Source organism: Triticum aestivum, chromosome 5D, assembly GCF_018294505.1.
Source record: "Triticum aestivum cultivar Chinese Spring chromosome 5D, IWGSC CS RefSeq v2.1, whole genome shotgun sequence".
In the NCBI taxonomy this organism is placed as follows: Eukaryota; Viridiplantae; Streptophyta; class Magnoliopsida; order Poales; family Poaceae; genus Triticum; species Triticum aestivum.
The window spans coordinates 501,306,513-501,328,371 of NC_057808.1; the positions used below are offsets into that span (position 1 = coordinate 501,306,513).

The 21,859-nt window shown below is 44.7% G+C and overlaps 1 protein-coding gene and 1 pseudogene across 1 annotated transcript; one reads left to right on the forward strand and one right to left on the reverse strand.

Moving 5' to 3' along the window:
• Positions 1-800: 800 nt before the first annotated feature.
• Positions 801-3,015, reverse strand: LOC123125767 (tryptophan synthase alpha chain-like; annotated as a pseudogene).
• Positions 3,016-19,005: 15,990 nt separating this feature from the next.
• On the forward strand, positions 19,006-21,074 carry LOC123125768 (tryptophan synthase alpha chain). The gene is made up of 7 exons (XM_044546226.1): positions 19,006-19,382; positions 19,493-19,814; positions 19,912-19,988; positions 20,096-20,173; positions 20,284-20,361; positions 20,485-20,544; positions 20,646-21,074. The coding sequence occupies exons 1-7, from the start codon at positions 19,116-19,118 to the stop codon at positions 20,778-20,780; spliced, it is 1,017 nt and encodes a 338-aa protein (XP_044402161.1). The 5' UTR covers positions 19,006-19,115; the 3' UTR covers positions 20,781-21,074.
• Positions 21,075-21,859: the final 785 nt, after the last annotated feature.

The following is a 21,859-nucleotide window of genomic DNA, read 5'->3' on the forward strand; positions in this document are numbered from 1 at the left end:
CATGCACTCGACAATGTCGGCGGTGGAACGATGGTGAGACCGCCCACGTTGGCGTGACTACACTCTTGAGTTTGCCGTCCTTTCATCGATGCGAGCGATTGTGAGTGTCTCAAGTCTCGCATGCCCCGTCCTTCATTTACTGATTCCTCGTCGATGAGTGGCAACGGCCGCACCATGTCACCACCTACCTTCATGTTGGCAGCACCAGATTATGCCAACTCCATCCACCATAGGTCTTCATCGACATCAACAAGCACCAACATCTGCACCCTCAAGCACAACGGGGTTGGGCTAACCTTCACCCTTGATCCCGAGGAGGATTTCATGAATCGATCTTCAAGCTACTTAGGACATGTCTTGTAGACCCCTAACCGTCGTCCCTCCTCCTCCTCCAGCTGTGCAGGGTGATCCGAACACAGAGATTTGTCTTTGGGCCAGGAGAGGGAGTTGCGGCTTCGGGAGCATGCGCACAACGAGTGGGAGCTGCACGGAATCACCCAACCACCCAAGTACAAGAGATTTACATATGTTTTATTTATAATTAAGTTCCAACAAAATCTTGTTGTCCCCAAGCACAAGGGTTTGTCAAGTTTCACTTAGTGAGAATCAAGATATCAAATCCACATAATCCCCTACGAGTCAATGATTAGTCATGCGCTCAATTAAGAAGCTTTCAATTGGTACCAACACCTCTAGTGAGGTTGTCAATCTCACTAGCTTTGCTACTTGCAAGGATTAGTGTATCGTCCATATTGAATATTGTACACGAAGAAAATTAAAATTCATAATATTAAAGCAACTGAAAAGCAAATAAATGAGGTTGCATTTATGGGTAATAAAGGATCACACCAACTTACTGAATATTTATTCCGCAACCCACCTTTGAGCTAATTACAAGCGCATGCCCCAAATCCTCTCCCCTTCTAGAGCGGAATCCGTGAAAGAAAGCAAACTCTAGTGTGTTCTTGCCATATAAAAGTAATAGGCAAGTATATTGTTTCTACCTTTCATACTTGACAATGAACCTAATACCATTCACTACCTTTATTTTCACATATAATGGTGATCTAGGGAATAAACTATGCTTTTGTATTACATATCACTGTAGTGCATCCCTGAGGCTCCTCGCGAAGTTCTCTAGCCTCTTCAACCCTTCTGTCGGAGAAGCCGCTTCACCCAATTGTTTCACCATTGCACTATCAACGATCACCCCATCACCACCCCACTCAGCGATCTGCACCAACTTATAAAATTCAATTAGCTGTTGAACTTCACACAAAAACAATACTAATGTCTGCAAACTTTTCGTCTCCGGCAAAAGGGTTTATTCTTACCTGTCTAACATGATCAGGTGTCGATATACCAAAGCCAACAATCACTGCTTTGTCAGTGACCTACAGACAATTGGGAAACCATTTGAGCATATATGTAGACACGCAGGAGCATATATAGGATGATGATTTTAGCAACTTCGTTGACAGAGGGGGTGGTTTTTTATAAGGGTGTTGCTAGGTTTCAGTCGACTGAGATTTAACCAAGTTTCAGTCGAGTGACATACCATGTAAGAAAGGAAAAAGGTAAAACTAAAAACAAAGTTTTGCATGAATCTCAATGTATGATCCCACGGATATAACGTCGACTGAGGCATAACCAAGTCGCAGTCGACTGAGAGATAACGTCGACTGAGATTTAGCAAGACTATTTTTATAATCTTTTCTTCGAACCTGCTTAATCTCCTTAAGAAGATCTTTGACACGCGGGTTCACATTTGGTCGTGGACCTGTAACTCCATTGACACTTACCTGCATAATTGGATTAAAGAATTAAGATGAGAAAGGTAAAGTTGCAAGGAACAATTAATTAGGACAAATGTACTCATCCATTTGGCACTTACAAGGTATACAAACCCTTCTGAAGCGCTAGTGATTTTCTTCATTCTCTCTGCTGGTGTGGCTGGTGTTGTAAGTAGCACCTGAAAACATTATATCAATCAGAAAACTGTTAATGGCTGGCACTACAAATCCTGCTCTGTTTTGTTTCAGGTACATTGTTGAAGAGGGAGCAGATCACATACAAGCTCTAGGTTATTCTTGATGGCTTCATTTCTGAATGGACATGTCTCGGCATAAGGAAGATCGGACACTATAAGACCTGGTGGAACGGGTATTAATAAGCGGGACAGCTCTTGTAAACTAATTTGTGGCGACGTTCTTGATAAATTACCTTTTCAAAAAACACCGGCCTGTTTGACAGCGGCGGTGAAGTTGGCCGCGCCCCGCCGCACGATGGGGCCCAGGTACGAGACGAGCACCACCGGGCAGGACAGCTCCGGCGTCACCTCCTTGAGCATGGACAACACGCCGTCGATCGTCGTGCCGGACGCCAGCGCCCGTGCTGCAGAGGCCTGGATGACCGGCCCGTCGACCTAGGAGTCCGAGAAGGGCATGCCTAGCTGGCTTGCTCGATTACGTCGGCGCCACAGGCGTCCAGGAGCCTGAGTGCCTCCGCGGTGGTCGCCAGGTCGGGGTCGCCGGCGGTGATGTACGGGATGAACGCCGTCTGCACACGCGCGCGCAATATAATATATATAAGACTTCACATTACCAAGGATCTTACTTACGGTACGCCTACGTACGTTCTGCAATGCAAATTATGCTTAACAAGGGTGCGCGCGCGTACCTTGCCCTGCTCCTTGACCCTGGTCAAGGTCCGCGCCACGGAGCAGTCGGCGACGGGCACGAACGCCGCCGGGACGCGCGGCGGCGCTCTGAGCACCACAGCGGGTTCGGACGAGGCCGGCGCCGGCGCCGCGGCAGCGGCGGCCCTGACCACAAGCCTGCCCCGCGTGGCCACCAACACAGCGGGCGACGAACCGCGCCGCGTCGGGTGGCTGAGCGCGTGAGCCGTCGACGACGCCTTGAGCGCGAAAGCCATGCCGCTCGACACGGATGCTAATGCTACACACTCACTGTATCTGTATCTCTAGATTTGTGAGCGTACGTACAAACACTTCAACTCCCGATAGAAGTCTCGATGTGGTCAGATGATGGTCTGTGCTCGTTTATATAGTTGATGAAGCGAGAGCCCGCAGTTCAGTCCCGCGGGGAAGCCAGGGGAGAAATGGGGCGCTCGCATCGGTATATTATTCTACCGCGTGGGAAACGAGCGCGTCCATTACAAGGGAACATCGACGTCCAAAGCACTGGCCCAAACACACTCCAGGGTTAAAATGTCAAACGCACTACCTAAAAAAACACCTGACAAGATAGATTCGACGTGCAACCACCTGTCGACGACTTCAGGGGAACAAACGTGTCATGCCTGCGTTATTTATTTATTTATTTAGCGCATCTGTTGTGCGTGTTTTAACTCAGAAATTAGTTATTTAGCTAGGGTTTAGCCGGGTAGTGTTGTGGCTTCGACAATGGCAACGACATCGAATAAGTGTGGTCCAGATCCAACCATGATGCGGCAATCTCCTTAGAGGTCAGTGATGAATATGAGAGTTAGGGTTGTCAAGCGAGGGTGGTATGGCACAAGCGTGCCTTCAGTGCAGATTTTTGTTCTCTGGCTCCGTCGTCTTGGTGGCGCAGAGTAATATGCATATTTGCCTCCCTAAACTTGGTGCCGATTCGATGCAAAAAAAAAAAAAACTTGGTGCCGATGTCCAAAATAGCCCCCAAACTTAGAAAGTGCTACAAGCCTACAATACGGCCCTGATACTTACAAATACGACTTCAATATGGTCCTGGACTATGGTCGCGCATACGTATCTCGAGTCTTCTCTCTCAAAACTAGGTGGGACCCACCTATCAATGGTGTGAGAAAGAGTAAAATTGGAATGTAAATAACAAAGAGCGAGGGGTGGGGGGTGATTCGAACAAACGTGTCAAGACGCACAACTGACAAGATAGATTCGATGTGCAACCACTTGTCGACGACTTCAGAGGAACATACTTGTCAAGCCCGCATTATTTAATTACTTAGCACATCTTTTCCGCGTGTTATAACTTGGAAATTAGTTGATGTACTACTTTTCAATGTGGCGGTATTGAGCAGAATGTAAATAAGTATGCACGCTTGTCAGATTTTCGAGTAAATGTTGCAGTAAAGTAGTATCATTCTCAATCGCGTTCTTGCCTCTTTTGCCTTCACAAACTTTGTCCTTCTTGACCGACTCCTCCATATCTTGATTGCATACTCAGCCTTTTCCTCTTTTGTTGACTACGACCTCTCTTGTAATTGTATCATTGTTCTCAACTGCAACCCTCTCCGTCTTAATTTTATCTAAGGCTATAAATGGTAGCCTCTAAGGTATTTTCTTATCCTCTTTAGATAAACTGAACGAACTAAATCGTAAGAAGTTAATTGGTTGAACTAAGAAGGTCAAGGATACCCTAGGATCACAAATTTGCATCCCTAATGGTATCATTTTGCTCAACTAAAACATTCTTAATTTTTGTTCAAATGCGATTTTTCTCTGAACTGCATCCTCGTTCTCAATTGCAGCTTTCTCCTTCTCAATTGTGTTCATTCTCCTTAGTTGCAAACTTTTTCCTCAAACGGGTCATTCTCCTCCCAACCGGAACCTTCCTCCCAAATGCAACAACCTCGTCCTCCATTGCATGCACCATCAAAATTGCATTTTTCTTGACTTCAACATTCCTCTCAACTGCCCTGTCATGGCCCCAAATACACATCATAGTTAAGTAGTTAAATAATCAATTGACTAATCAATCGATTGAAGTTGTGACTTATTTTCATATCGGAGAGAAGAGAGAAAGGCGAACTCGACTCCATGACGATGACCCTTTCAGTGACCCCTCTCCTCCCGATGGCCTCGCCACCATCAACTAATAAGGGGGTAGCTTGGGCTCTCATGTTTGTTGTAGGTTTCATTTAGGTCTTATTAGCTAGGGCTTTAACCGGGTAGTGGTGTGGCTTCGTCAATGGCGGCGACAGCGAATAAGTGTTGTTTGAATCTAATCACGATGCAGCATTCTCCTTACAGGGTGGCCACCTAAGGGTGGTGTGGCATCAGTGTGGCCTCGACGCACATTTTTGTTCTCCAGCTTCATCGTCGTGGCGACGCATCCGACGCCATTGTGCAGCCTCTGAGGGTTTTAGTGCGATGCTGGTGTCCCATTCATATAGAGCCATGGCTCATTCGCTAAAAACTAGCTAAATAATCATGGATAAAATTAATTACAATGATTAGCTTTTGTTTTAATTTATTGTTAGATATTTATTTTTCTGTAGTTGCTAAAATCTTCACGCTCTGAAAAATACAAGATCCGGGTCGTAGCAACAGAGCCCGTTGCATTGCAGCTGCGCCGACCACGAGATCCACATGAAGTAGCATCACGTGCGTTGCATAGAAGCAACCTTTTGCCGGCGAGATCCGCGGTTGCAGCTGTTGGCACCTGTTGGATGCTGCGTTGGTGGTGTTCTTGCATCTAGAGAAAGAGAGAAGCGAGGGTGGAAGAGAGACAAAAGTGGCTGCAGCAGTAGCGGTTGCGGTGGTGTCATGCTTGAAGCAGCTGCCACCGGCCTAGCGCCAAGCATGGTGAGTCACAGCTATACGGTGGTGGCGCCTGTAACGAGAAAACCACAAGAGAGGGAGAGAGTGAAACAGATAAGATGGAGGGATGAGTAAGGAAAAGAAATCAGGGGAGATAGGAAGGGGAGCGCCTATAGGGCGCAACACGAGTGCACCCCCGCTCCCCTTCTGGGCCGGCCTATGTGTGGCCGGGACGCCGCCTTTTTTTTTGTTGCGAATGTTTCCTTTTTCTTTTTTTTTCTTTTTTTAATAATTCAGGATATCAAGGTCCTAAATTTCAGAAAGGTTGTAATTTTAAATAAAACAATCATGATTTCATAAAAAATCATGATTTCGAAAAAGATGCTCGGTAATTCAAAAATTGTCATGAATTTGGCAAAAAATGTTCACAAATTTAAAAAATGTTCATGAATTTAAAACAATGTTCATGATTAAAAAAATATGTTCGTGAAATTGAAAAATGTTCACAAAATAAGTAAATCATGATTACAGAAAAATGCTCTGGAATTCAAAAACTGTTCACGAATTAGTAAAAAAAATTCACAAACTTAAAAAATATTCATAATTTAAAAAATTCAAACAAATGTTCGCTAATTCAAAAAATGTTCACGAATTTGGAAAAAATGTTCGCGATTCAAAAAATGTTCACCAATTCTATAAATATTCACGAATTTGAAAAGAAATGTTCATGATTTTGAAAAGGTAGCCTTTAATTTTAAAATTTGCATTATGTCAAAAAAATGTTCATGATTTTGAAAACTTGTTCATGACTTAAGAGAATGTTCATAAATTTCTAAAAAAAATGTTCACGATTTTGAAAAAAATGTTCGTGAGTTTCTAAAAAATGTTCACAGTTTCAAAAAAATGTAAATGATTTAAGAGTAACGATTTAGTAAAAATAAAACCACGATTTTGGAAAAAATGTTCATCATTCAAAAAAAAAATTAGAAACAAATCGCGAATTAATAGATTTTCGGAAAATGAAAAACAAGAATAAAAATGAAAACATAAAAGTAAAGAAAAAATGAAAAGAAAACAGAAAAAGAAAAAAATAGAAATAAAAACCGAAAGAAAAACTTAAAAACCCGGTTCAGGGAAGGTTCTAGAACCTTCCCAAAACTGGTTGGGGTTAAACCCCGAAATGGGCCGGCCCATACGCGCCGTATCGGATCTCCAGATGGGATGGCCCGTGACGCTTCGGGAGAGGGAGACGTGGGCCACATGCCATGTGGAGAGCGACGGACGCGGCTTAAAAGTCTGTGAGATCAGTCGGTCTAAAAAGAACGTTTTAACGCAAACAATACTTTACTTTGATGAAAGCGAATATAATGGTTTATTAGAGTATGTCCAAATCTGGAAGAAAATGATGTATCTACATTGCTGCTGCAATTTGTTTTTTGTGATCATTATTTTGCAGTGCCTGTGGTGGTTGTGAGCTTCCGATCCTCGTATTTGCAGTCATGTGATCATTTCATCACACCACTTCTGTGTTTGTTGCTAGTATTTTTTTTATTTTTTTATTGCAGGGATGTTTGTTGCTAGTTGTTGTATCTTGTCCTGTTTTTTAGGCTGCTCAGCAGAAACCTGAGGAGGAGGAGGAGGATAAACTATGAGCGATGCTACACTTACGAAAAGTTACGTAAGGACATTACGTAAATGCTGACGAGTTTTGTGACTGGAAATAGGGGAGAGGATGGGCCCCACCCAAGTGAAAATCAGGGGGGCAAGAGAATGTTTTTGGAAGATTTGAGCATCTACAGCCGGAGTTGGCAAATCCGACCTCTATACGTCCGTGGACGCGCCCGCGGACGCGGGCGCATCCGGACAGGCGCTCGTATTTCCGTTTCGACATCTATATATCTCAAATCTGAACTCTCAAATCCATGCAAATACATGCACGTCGATCATATAAGTCAATGTCGCAGATAAATAGCAAATTTTGGTACGAAGCATAGATAGTGTTTACATAAAGTTTATTTTAAGTGTCAAACTCAAGCATTGGCTTCTTGGTTGTCATTATGGGTCCACATGTGCTCTACAAGATCATTGAGTAGTTGCGTGTGCACCTGCTGATCTCGAAGATTCTGATGCATCCGCAGAAAGTTTATCAGCTGAGCCGCATCTTAATCTTCCGGGATTTCAACTTGTTCTCTAGGCGCTTCGAAATCATGGGTTTGGGCTACACCATCACCCTCATCCTCGACAATCATATTATACAGAACAACACAACATGTCATCAGCTACCACAAAGTTTCTGATTCCCGCATCATTGCAGCACTCCGCACAATTCCTCAATGAGCTTGAAGCACACCAAATACCCTCTCCACATCCTTCCTAGCCGCTTCTGCGTTGTTGCAAAGTGGCTCTATTTCCTGCCACACGGCTCCGATATGGTCTTCACAAACGTCGCCCAGTGCGGGTAGATACCATCGGCAAGATAGTATCCCATGTTGTAGTCTCGGCCGTTGATGGTGTGGTTGCACAGAGGTGATTCCCCATTGCAAAGCCTCCTGAACACTAGAGGACGTTCAAGCACGTTGATGTCGTTGCAAGAACCCGGCATTCCAAAGAAAGCATGCCAAATCCATAAGTCCTGTCACCGCTTCTTGTATGATGGTGGCCTCTCTGGTGTGATCTTGATACATTCCCCGTAAACCTTTGGGGTAGTTCTTCCATTGCCAATGCATGCAATCAATTTATCCGAGCATTCCTGGAAACCCTCTTGCCTGTCCAATAGCCAACAACTTCTCCGTGTCCTACACATTTGGTTCTGAGAGCTACTCAGGTCCAAACACCTCCACCACGGCGCGGCGAACTTGACAGTAGTCTTCAAGCACGTGTTCTCCCCCATCCTGACCATCTCACCAATGGCATCTGCAGCAGTACCAAGTGCAAGCATCCTCAGAGCAGCCACGCACTTCTGCTTAGGAGAGAAAGAGAGTTGTCCGCCGCAATCCCTTGTGAGCTTGAAGTTGTCGTCGTGTGCCTCCACTCCCTCCACAATGCGTAAGAACAGTGGTTTCCGCATGCGAAAACGGTGACAAAACTATGGATCATCCGGGGAAGCAGGCTTCAGAGAAAAGTACTCCCTGTACAGTAGCTTTGCTCCGGACACCATATCCCGGTTGATCACTCTTCTTCCTTGATTGAGCCCTTGAAGTTGAGAAATGCTCCACTAGGCGGTCCATTTCCTCTTGCATGCTCATGAGCATAATCATGTCCACTTTTTCGTCCGAATCGAAGGAATCGAAGAGCTTATCTTGGATGATTCGGTCAAGATCCGTTGGTCCATACTCCCCGTCCAAAGAAGCATCGGAATCCATCATTTTCCCTAACAAAATTACAATATTGAAGGAAATATGCCCTAGAGGCAATGATAAAGTTGTTATTTATATTTCCTTATATCATGATAAATGTTTATTATTCATGCTAGAATTGTATTAACCGGAAACTTGATACATGTGTGGATACATAGACAAAACACAGTGTCCCTAGTAAGCCTCTACTAGACTAGCTCGTTAATCAAAAATGGTTAAGTTTCCTAACCATAGGCATATGTTATAATTTGATGAACGGGATCACATCATTAGGAGAATGATGTGATGTACAAGACCCATCCGTTAGCTTAGCATAATGATCGTTAAGTTTTATTGCCATTGCTTTCTTCATGACTTATGCATATTCCTTTGACTATGAGATTATGCAACTCCCGGATACCGGAGGAATACCTTGTGTGCTATCAAACATCACAACGTAACTGGGTGATTATAAAGATGCTCTACAGGTATCTCTGAAGGTGTTTGTTAGGTTGGCATAGATCGAGATTAGGATTTGTCACTCCGAGTATCGGAGAGGTATCTCTGGGCCCTCTCGGTAATGCACATCATGATAAGCCTTGCAAGCAATGTGACTAATGAGTTTGTTACGGGATGATGCATTACGGAATGAGTAAAGAGACTTGCCGGTAACGAGATTGAACTAGGTATGAGGATACCGACGATCGAATCTCAGGCAAGTAACATACCGATGACAAAGGGAATAACATATGTTGTCATAACGGTTAGACCGATAAAGATCTTCGTAGAATATGTGGGAGCCAATATGAGCATCCAGGTTCCGCTATTTGTTATTGACCGGAGAGGTGTCTCGGTCATGTCTACATAGTTCTCGAACCCGTAGGGTCTGCACGCTTAATGTTCAATAACGATTTGTATTATATGAGTTATGTGTTTTGGTGACCGAAGGTTGTTAGGAGTCCCGGATGAGATCAGGACATGACGAGGAGTCTCGAAATGGTCGAGAGGTAAAGATTTATATATTGGAAGGTAGTATTCGGACACCGGAAGGTTCTGGAGTGTATCGGGTACATACTGGAGTACCGGAGGGGTTACCGGAACCCCCCGGGGAAAGATATGGGCCATAGGAGGGAGGCTAACCAGCCCACAAGGGGCTGACATGCCCCCCACAAGGGAGGAAGCCGAACTGGATTAGGGAAGGGGGCGGCGCCCCCCTTTCCCTCTCCTACTCCCTCTCCTTTCCCCCTTTCCCCTTCGGAAGAAGGAAAAAAAGGGGGGTCGAATCCTACTAGGACTGGAGTCCTAGTAGGACTCCCCTCTCTTGGCGCACCCCTGGTGGTCGGCCTCCTCCTCTCCCTCCTTTATATACGTGGGCAGGGCACCCCTTGGAGACACACCAATTTTTCCAAGCCGTGTGCGGCGTCTCCTGCCACAGTTTATTCCTCCGGTCATATTCACGTAGTGCTTAGGCAAAGCCCTGCGCGGATCACATCACCATCACATTACCAAGGATCGGAGGTGCCGTACGTTCGGTACTTGATCGGTTGGATCATGAAGATGTTCGACTACATTAATCGTGTTAAACTAACGCTTCCGCTTTCGGTCTACGAGGGTACGTGGACACACTCTCCCCCTCTCGTTGCTATGCATCTCCTAGATACTTGCGTGATTGTAGGAATTTTTTTGAAATTGCATGCTATGTTACCCAACAGTGGCATCAGAGCCAGGTCTATGCCTAGGTGATATGCACGAGTAGAACAGAAAGAGTTGTGGGCGGTGATCGTCACACTGCTTACCACCAATGTCTTATTTTGATTCGGCGGTATTGTTGGATGAAGCGGCCCGGACTAACCTTACATGACCACGTTTATGAGACCGGTTCCACTGACAGAAATGCAACTAGTTTTGCATAAAGGTGGCTGGCGGGTGACTGTTTCTCCAACTTTAGTTGAATCGAATTTGACTGCGGCCGGTCCTTGTTGAAGGTTAAAACAGCAAACTTGATAAATCACCGTTGTGGTTTTGATGCGTAGATAAGAACGGTTCTTACTAGAAGCCCGTAGCAGCCACGTAATACTTGCAACAACTAAGTAGAGGACGTCTAACTTGTTTTTGCAGGGCGTGTTGTGATGTGATATGGTCAAGACATAATGTGATATACGTTATTGTATGAGATGATCATGTTTTGTAAAAGTTATCGGCAACTGGCAGGAGCCTTATGGTTGTCGCTTTATTGTATGAAATGCAAACGCCATGTAATTGCTTTACTTTATCACTATGCGTTGGCGATAGTTGTAGAAGCAATAGTTGGTGAGACGACCACGGCGCTTCGATGGATTTCAAGGTGTCAAGCCGGTGAAGATGGAGATCATGACGGTGCTTTGGAGATGGAGATCAAAGGCACAAGATGATGATGGCCATATCATGTCACATATTTTGATTGCATGTGATGTTTATCTTTTATGCATCTTATTTTGCTTAGTACGGCGGTAGCATTATAAGATGATCCCTCACTAAATTTTAAGGTATAAGTGTTCTCCCTGAGTATGCACCGTTGCGACAGTTCGTCTTGTCGAGTCACCACGTGATCATCGGGTGTGATAAGCTCTACGCTCACATACAACGGGTGCAAGACAATTTTGCACGTGCGGAATACTTGGGTTAAACTTGACGAGCCTTGCATATGCAGATATGGCCTCGGAACACTGAGACCGAAAGGTCGAATGTGAATCATATAGTAGATATGATCAACATAGAGATGTTCACCATTAAAAACTACTCCATCTCACGTGATGATCGGACATGGTTTAGTTGATATGGATCACGTGATCATTTAGATGACTCGAGGGATGTCTATCTAGGTGGGTGTTGTTAAGTAATATGATTAATTGAACTTAATTTATCATGAACTTAGTCCTGATAGTATTTTCATATCTATGTTGTAGATCAATAGCTCGCGTTTAGCTCCCTGTTTTATTTTTGATATGTTCCTACAGAAAACTAAGTTGAAAGATGATAGTAGCAATGATGCGGATTGGGTCCGTGATCTGAGGATTATCCAAATTGCTGCACAGAAGAATTATGTTGTTAATGCATCGCTAGCTGACAGACCTATTGCAGAAGCTGATGCAGACATTATGAACGTTTGGCAAACTCGTTATGATGACTACTTGATAGTTTAGTGCACCATGCTTTACGTCTTAGAATCGGGGCTTCAAAGACGTTTTGAACGCCACGGAGCATATGAGATGTTCGAAGAGCTGAAATTGGTATTTCAAGACTCATGCCCATGTCAAGAGGTATGAGACCTTTGACAAGTACTTTGCGTACAAAATGGAGGAGAATAGCTCAACTAGTGAGCATGTGCTCAGAATGTCTGGGTACTACAATCGCTTGAATCAAGTGGGAGTTAATCTTCCAAATAAGATAGTGATTGAAAAAATTCTCTAGCCACTATCACCAAGCTACTAGAACTTTGTGATGAACTATATTGTGCAAGGGATGATGAAAATGATTCCCAAGCTCTTCGCGATGCTGAAATCGGTGAAGGTAGAAATCAAGAAAGAGCATCAAGTGTTGATGATTAACAAGACCACTAGTTTCAAGAAAAAGGCAAGGGAAAGAAAGGGAACTTCAAGAAGAATGGCAAGCAAGTTGCCACTCCCGTGAGGAAGCCCAAAGCTGGACCTAAGCCTGAAACTGAGTGCTTCTACTGCAAAGGAAATTGTCACTAGAAGCGGAACTACCCCAAATACTTGGCTGATAAGAAGGATGGCAAAGTGAACAAAAGTATATTTGATATACAAGTTATTGATGTGTACTTAGTAGTGTTCATAGTAACCCCAGGGTATTTGATACCAGTTTAGTTGCTAAGATTAGTAACTCGAAACAGGAGTTGCAAAATGAACAGAGACTAGTTAAGGGCAAGGTGACGATGTGTGTTGGAAATGATTCCAAGGTTGATAAGATCACCATCGCACACTCCTTTTACCTTCGGGATTAGTGTTGAACCTAAAATAAATGTTATTTAGTGTTTGCGTTGAGCATGAATATGATTGAATCATGTTTATTGCAATACGGTTATTTATTTAAGTCAAAGAATAATTGTTGTTCTGTTTACATGAATAAAACCTTCTATGGTCATACACTTAATATAAATGGTTTATTGAATCTCGATCGTAGTGATACACATATTCATAATATTGATGCCAAAAGATGCAAAGTTGATAATGATAGTGCAACATACTTATGGCACTGCCGTTTAGGTCATATTGGTGTAAAGCGCATGAAGAAACTCCATCCGGATGGACTTTTGGAATCACTTGATTATGAATCATTTGATGCTTGCGAACCATGCCTCATGGGCAAGATGACTAAGACTCCATTCACCGGAACAATGGAGCGAGCCGCTGACTTGTTGGACATAATACATACCGATGTATGCGGTCCGATGAGTGTTGAGTCTCGCGGCGGGTATCGTTATTTTCTGACCTTCACAGATGATTTGAGCAGATATGGGTATATCTACTTGATTAAACACAAGTCTGAAACATTTGTAAAGTTCAAAAAATTTCAGAGTGAAGTGGAGAATTATCGTAACAAGAAAATAAAGTTTCTACGATCTGATCGCGGAGGCGAATATTTGAGTTACGAGTTTGGCCTTCATTTAAAACAATGTGGAATAGTTTCACAGCTCATGCCACCTAGAACACCACAGCATAATGGTGTGTCTGAACATCGTAACCGTACTTTATTAGATATGGTGCGATCTACGATGTCTCTTACCAATTTACCACTATCGTTTTGGGGTTATGCATTAGAGACAGCTGCATTCACGATAAATAGGGCACCGTCTAAATCAGTTGAGATGACACTGTATGAACTATGGTTTGGCAAGAAACCTAAGTTGTCATTTCTTAAAGTTTGGGGTTGCGATGCTTATGTGAAAAAGTTTCAGCCTGATAAGCTCGAACCCAAATCGAAGAAGTGCGTCTTCATAGGATACCCAAAATAAATTATTGGGTACACCTTCTATCACAGATCCGAAGGCAAGATCTTTGTTGCTAAGAATGGATCCTTTCTAGAGAAGGAGTTTCTCTCGAAAGAAGTGAGTGGGAGGAAAGTAGAACTTGATGAGGTAATTATACCTTCTCTCAATTTGGAAAGTAGCACATCAGTGAAATCCGTTCCCGTGATGCCTACACCAACTAGAGAGGAAGCTAATGATGATGATCATGAAACTTCGGATCAAGTTACTACTAGACCTCGTAGGTCAAACAGTGCACGTTCCGCACCAGAGTGGTATGGTAATCCTGTCCTGGAAGTCATGTTATTAGACCATGGCGAACCTACGAACTATGAAGAAGTTATGATGAGCCCAGATTCCGACAGATGGCTTGAGGCCATGAAATCTGAGATAGGATCCATGTAGTAGAACAAAGTGTGGACTTTGGTGGACTTGCCCGATGATCGACAAGCCATTGAGAATAAATGGATCTTCAAGAGGAAGAAGGACGATGATGGTAGTGTTACTACCTTCAAAGCTCGAATTGTCGCAAAAGGTTTTCGACAAGTTCAATGTGTTGACTGCGATGAGATTTCTCACTCGTATCGATGCTTAAGTCTGTCCGAATCATGTTAGCAATTGCCGCATTTTATGAAATATGGCAAATGGATATCAAAACTACATTCCTTAATGGACTTATTAAATAAAAGTTGTATATGACGCAACCAGAAGGTTTTGTCAATCCTAAAGGTGCTAACAAAATATGCAAGCTCCAGCGATCCATCTATGGACTGTGCAAGCATCTCGGAGTTGGAATATACGCTTTGATGAATTGATCAACGCAAATAGTTTTATACAGACTTGCGATGAAGCCTGTATTTACAAGAAAGTGAGTGGGAGCTCTACAGCCTTTCTGATAAGTATATGTGAATGACATATTGTTGATCGGAAATGATGTAGAATTTTCTGGAAAGCATAAAGGAGTGTTTGAAAGGAGTTTTTCAAAGTAAGACCTCAGTGAAGCTGCTTACATATTGAGCATCAGGATCTGTAGAGATAGATCAAGACGCTTGATAAGAATTTTCAATGAATACATACCTTGATAAAGTTTTGAATAAGTTCAAAATGGATCAGTCAAAGAAAGGGTTTTTGCCTGTGTTACAAGGTGTAAAGTTGAGTAAGACTCAAAAACCGACCACGACAGAAAATAGAAAGAGAATGAAAGTCATTCCCTATGCCTCAGCCATAGGTTCTATAAAGTATGCTATGCTGTGTACCAGACCTATTGTGTACCTTGCCATGAGTTTGGCAAGGGGGGTACGATAGTGATCCAGGATTGAATCACTGGCCAGCGGTCAAAGTTATCCTTAATTACCTAAGAGGACTAAGGAACTATTTCTCGGTTATGGAGGTGATAAAGAGTTCATCGTAAAGCTACGTCGACGCAAGCTTTTACACCGATCCAGATGACTCTAAGTCTCAATCTGGATACGTATTGAAAGTGGGAGCAATTAGCTAGAGTAGCTCCGTGCAAAGCATTGTAGACATAGAAATTTGCAAAATAGATACAGATCTGAATGTGGCAGACCCGTTGACTAAACCTCTCTCACAAGCAAAACATGATCACTCCTTAGTACTCTTTGGGCATTAATCACATGGCGATGTGAAGTAGATTATTGACTCTAGTAATCACAGGACTCCCATCTCTTGGTGCGCCCCTCGTGGCCGGCCTCCTCCTCTTCCTCCTTTATATACGTGGGCAGGGCACCCCTTGGAGACACGTCAATTGTTCCAAGCCGTGTGCGGCGTCTCCCTCCACGGGTTATTCCTTCGATCATATTCACGTAGTGCTTAGACAAAGCCCTGCGCGGATCACATCACCATCACCGTCACCACGCTATCATGCTGACGAAACTCTCCCTCGACACTATGCTGGATCAAGAGTTCGAGGGACGTCATCGAGTTGAACGTGTGCTGAACTCGGAGGTGCCGTACGTTCGGTACTTGATCGGTTGGATCGTGAAGATGTTTGACTACATCAACCGCGTTAAACTAACGCTTCCGCTTTCGGTCTACGAGGGTATGTGGACACATTCTCCTCCTCTCGTTGCTATGCATCTCCTAGATAGATCTTGCGTGATCGTAGGAATTTTTTTGAAATTGCATGCTACGTTCCCCAACAAATATTCTGTCAGACAATGTGTCAAACACATTAAGCGCAAGGCGAAGCCAGAGAGTTGCCGGACGAACCGCGGTGGTGGCCGGGCCGGAGACGACGTCCCCTGCGGCGAGGACGGGAGAGAGGACTGCTCTGCCGGAACTGCCCGAGGGAGAGGGCATGAACTGCCGGAACTACGTAGGTTAAGATTATTGATAAACTATTGCGGCAGTTGCACCAGAGAAGAGCTGACCATCTGAGGCTAATCACCGGCATAAGTAGTAAACCTAATCACCGGTCACTCGCCTCGTGCTCCACGCCTCCACCGCGTTAAAAAGTCGTCGCCTGTGTTCCGCGTTAAGGAAGACAGGAATCGGCTGAGAAGACCGGTCGTGGTCGATTTCATCTGTTTCATTTTCAAGCCGGTGGTGACGTACATCCGTTGAGTGATCTTACCTCACATATTTAACACGTGAAGTACATGCCCTCCGCCAAAAAAAAACACGTGGATACTCGTGGGATAACTGACGCGAAGAGACATTCTCCTCCGCTTCATAATGTCGTGCATATAGATTTTTATAAAAGTCAAACATCACAAATTTTGATCAACTTTAAAAATTGAACATTTACATCTAGAATGCCAAGCATATATCATAGATTCATCATAAGAAATATTTTCATATTTTGCATATTTGGTATTGTAGGCATATACAATTTTTTCTATAAATTTGATCAAAGTTTATAAAGTTTGACTTTTCAAAAAAAATACGCACTACAATATGAAAGAGAGAGTATTATATTGAGTCGCCGTCATGTCAGGATATTTTTTTTTTGCCAACGATGTCAGGATCATTTGTAGAGCTGTGCAAGATGGAGCAGACTCGTTCGCGCATCCGAACTATGCAGCAGACATGGACATCTTGCATATTTGATCAAATTTGCACTCATAAGGGCCACCCGCAACCTGTGAAAATGGATAAATTTTACCCTTTTCTTAAACTTCAGCACAAAATGAACTGGATTTGAATTTCCCCCACAAAGTGATCCATTCGTGATGCCTAGGCCTGGGGCGTCATGATATGGTCGTGCTATCTATCATGGCGCCCCGGCCCAAGGCGTCATGCTATCTAGCTTGTAAATGGGTAACTTTGCGAAAATTTTCAGATGCGGTCCATTTTGTGTTGAAGTTTCAGAAAATGATCAAATGTGTCCGCTTTTTCCTCCAACGCAGCCCCTCAAAGCGCTCGCATACGTTCGGACCGAGCTGTTTAGACGCATTTGCCATCCAACATGGACCCGTATTTGTCCATGAATACGTCCGCTTTTTTGAATTTTCTCAAACCGGACGCAAACTAGTGGAGGTTTCCAGACGGTTAGACCTCATCTATAGCTTCATGTAGCACGACCACAGGATGATTAGTGGTGGGCATTGTCTCGTCAATTGTGCCAAGGTCTGTCAGACGCTTGCGCTAGGTGGGCTGGGCATCCCAAATATGCAATGCATAGGTCATCCCTGCGGGCCCGATGGCTTTGGCTGCACAAAACTGACACCTCGCGCCCCTGACAACACCTCCACATCCCCTGCGGCGTCGAGGTGCAATCCCCGGGTGTTTGGCCACGACAACACTTATCGCTTTTGGCAGGATCATTGGTTGAATGAATCTTCCATATCTATGCAATCCCTGGGTGCTTGGAGACGACAACACTTATTGCTTTTGGCAGGATCATTGGTTGAATGGATCTTCCATATCTATGCAATCCCTAGGTGCTTGGCGATGACAACACTTATCGCTTTTGGCAGGATCATTGGTTGAATGGATCTTCCATATCTGAGATCGCCTTGCCTTCACGCGATGGTTCCTCGACGCCGGCAGAAAGCGCGCAACGTTTGCGAGGGCCTGCTGGATCGCTCGGTCATGTGGCTTTGATCCAGTACGTGTCCATGTGGCGCCAACTTAGGGCCAGTGCCCTTTCTAGCAAGGACGACCGCATCTCATGGCACTGGACATCTGATAGTGCGCATTTTACTAAGTCATGCTATCTAGCCCTTTTCTCGGGCTCCACACCACCGCCTCTTGGCGTCTCACCTAGAAACTTAGGTGCACCTCCATATTGATCTTCCTCTAGCTTGTGATCCAAGGTCGTTGATGGATGATCGATCGGCTCACGCGCCCTGGCCTCCATCATGCTGCGCTCTGCTTCCTTTATGACCAAGAACTGGAGACGATGCAACACCTCCTCACTGGATGCTCCTTCTTCCGCCAAGTCTGGCACGAGGTGCTCGTGTGGTGCCGAGCCACGAACGCTCTGCTCGGCTCTGATGCTGAATTCCTCGACTGGTTCTCCACCACCGTCCACAACGCGCCCCCTCTCCTTCGTCGCGGTCTGGCATACCTCATCATACTTACGTCTTGGTGGCTTTGGAAGCATCATAATAGGTAAGTTTTCAACGGTGACCGGTCATCTATGTTGCGCCTCCCTGATACCATCAAGGACGATGCTCGCGCTGGAGCTAAGGGACTGGGGCTCTTGATCCTAGAAAGGTAGTCTTTCTTGCATCCCCCTCTTTCCATGCATGTGGTTTTAGGGCACTCTCACTCATGCCGGCCATTATATTAGTGCTTGTGCGATCCCCTCTGTAATTGCTATTTTCTATTCCTTCTATCAATGCAATGATAAGAAATTCTTTTGCGTATTCGTGTTTTTTCCTGTGCTACTGGTTTGATCAATAATTCAGAAACCCCGCAAAAAAAAAACAAGTCAAAGAAAGTCAATTAATAAATTAAACGACCAAAATGTAAGACGTAGTCGGACTTCAGCCCGGCGCGTTTCAGTGGCCGCGTGCGGTGGAGATGGAATCAACCCCACCATTAGTTTACTCGTAGCCGCGTTTGTGTTTTCCTCTCTGCGAAGCGCCGGCGGCGGCCGCGGTTGCTGCTATATAAACGGACGCGCACCAGCACTTCACTCGTCTCGTCCGGAAAAGTCGAAGTGATCTCTCTGCTGCTCGTGTATATCTTAGCCACCTACCTGCCAACACAGCGACCAGGGCGACGTCGGCTGACTTTCCTGCCTGCCGTCCGTCGCGCTATCTGCATGGCTTTCGCGCCCAAGGCATCTTCCTCGGCTCCGTCGTTGAGCCGCCCCATGCGTTGCGGCACGGTGGCCTCTGTGGCGGTGCCCGTGCCGCTGCCGGGGAGGCCCGTGGTCAGAGCAGTCGCCGCGGCGGCGGTGGCGTCGCTCGAACCGGCGGTGACTGTACCCGCGCCCGCGCTGGCTGGGAGGTCCGCGTCGCTGTCCGCGGCCGGCAAACGCGGCCTGTCGGTGGCAGAGGCCATGTCTCGGGGCAGGGCGAATGGCAAGGTACGCGCGCCGACCGTACTACTAAGCTCAGTTCAGTTCGCAGCTTGCAATTGCATGCACGTAAGTGATCGATGCTACTCGACCGACGCTTTACTGTTGCGCGCGCGCAGACGGCGTTTATCCCGTACATCACCGCCGGCGACCCCGACCTGGCGACCACGGCGGAGGCGCTCAAGCTCCTTGACAGCCTCGGCGCCGACGTCATCGAGCTCGGCTTGCCCTTTTCGGACCCCTCCGCCGACGGGCCGGTGATCCAGGCCTCCGCGGCGCGGGCGTTGGCCGCTGGCGCAACCACCGACGCCGTGATGTCGATGCTGAAGGAGGTGACGCCGGAGCTGTCCTGCCCCGTGGTCATCTTCTCTTATTTCAGCCCCATCCTGCGCCGTGGGGCAGGGAGTTTCGCCGCGGCTGCCAAGGAAGCCGGTGTCAAAGGTAATTAACTGAGTTAGCAAACTAAATATTTTATCCAACGTTGACAATCAACACAACAGATTTGCTAATTCGCACTTGTTACATGCATGTACTCCAGGCCTTATCATACCCGATCTTCCATACGAGGAGATGCATGCTTTCAGGAAAGAAGCCATCAAGAACAATCTAGAGCTGGTACGTGCATCGGTCCATGCCCCTGTTATGTATTAATCCAATGCTAACAGAACTGAGACTTAAGCCACTCATTAAACATGATATTTTTCTTCAATGAATGATTGTAGATCCTTCTTACAACACCAGCTACACCATCAGAGAGGATGAAAGAAATCACAAAAGCTTCAGAAGGGTTTGTTTACCTTGTAAGTTGCACAACACATGCGTAAACTCCTAGCTTCGTATTCCCATTCTGGCTTTGTGGTCAAGATATCATGATTAACATTTCAGTCCCCTAATTAATTGCATTATGCAGGTAAGTGTCGTTGGAGTTACAGGAGCTAGGGCGACTGTAAACCCACGTGTCAAGGATCTTCTTCAGGAGATTAGGCAGGTTCGTAGAAGGATTTTTAAAACCATAAAATCATCTCTCTTAACCAGGAAAGAAATAGTGTAAATTTCCCCCTTGTTATATTAAAGGTATCATCAGTCATATATATTTTGTAATTGTCCGTAGGTCACAGATAAGGCAGTGGCAGTTGGCTTTGGCATATCGACCCCGGAACATGTTAGCCAGGTAGATAACACACCGAAAGATTCACCAAAAAATAGCAATCTTGATTGAAAAATCTCAATAAGATTATTACATTGCTGACCTCCACTTATGAATGGACACAGATTGCCGAGTGGGGTTCAGATGGAGTGATCATTGGTAGTGCAATGGTGAAACAGTTGGGTGAAGCAAACTCTCCAAGAGAAGGATTAAAGAGGCTAGAAGTATATGCCAAGAGTTTGAAGAATGCACTCCTATGATATGCAATTTAAATGGTTAATTATTTAGGGTGGCAAGCCAGGTGGTCAAAATTTAAATCGATGAAGGGTAGAAGGTATTTGCAATTTTTGTGTTGCAAAAAGAGACTAGTGTTTACTTTTATAGTTAGTGTTTGGATATGCTTTTGTTCCTTTGTTGTGTTAACTTGGGAGTGTTAATATCAAGTGAATATAATAATTGTATTGCCGACCTCCACTCATGGGTGGACATAGATTGCCGAGTGGGATGTAGATGGAGTGATCGTTCGAAGTGTAATGGTGAAATAGTTGGTTGAAGCGTCTTCTCCTAGAGAAGAGTTCACTAGTAGAAAACAAGGCTTTGGTCCATGCCTGAAAAGCCCATTAATCCCGGTTCACTCACGAACCGGGACCCATGGGGGCATCGGTCCCATCGGTCCCATAATATTAAAGCAATTGAAAAGAAAATAAATGAGGTTGCATTTATGAGGAATAAAGGATCACGATCCATGACCAACTTATTGAAGTACCTCTCTTCCGGTTTACAGGCTCAGTTCAAAAATCTCACCAACCAAGGTAGATGGTAAGTGGTGGATTTGTTTTTGTAGTTTGCAAAAATACTCAATTAATATGCTTGTTTTCCTCAAAAAGGTATGTTTACTAATGCAGTAGTTGCAATGCATGTAGGCAAGAACAATAAATTACCAAGAACTACTACATGCATTGGTCAAATTTCTCTTAATCCTTACTCCCTCCGTTCGGAAATACTTGTTGGAGAAATGAATGTACCTAGATGTATTTTAGTTCTAGATACATCCATTTTGGCGACAAGTATTTCCGAACGGAGGGAAGACATGCCATGATATAATGCAGCTTGAAATTTGAACATGTAATTGGGAACAATCAATTTGAGACTTACAAAATGGAAAAGCTAAAATTTTAAGATAAGCCCTATAAATCGAAAGGGAGGGAGTAATTAGTAACACAAGCCCCAAATCCCACATTTGATAGCATGTCTAGGTATGGCCCACAGGTCACGGCCCATTGCGAAATATATTTACTCCTATTTCTTACTTATTCGACAAACTAATCATTAGTGGTAA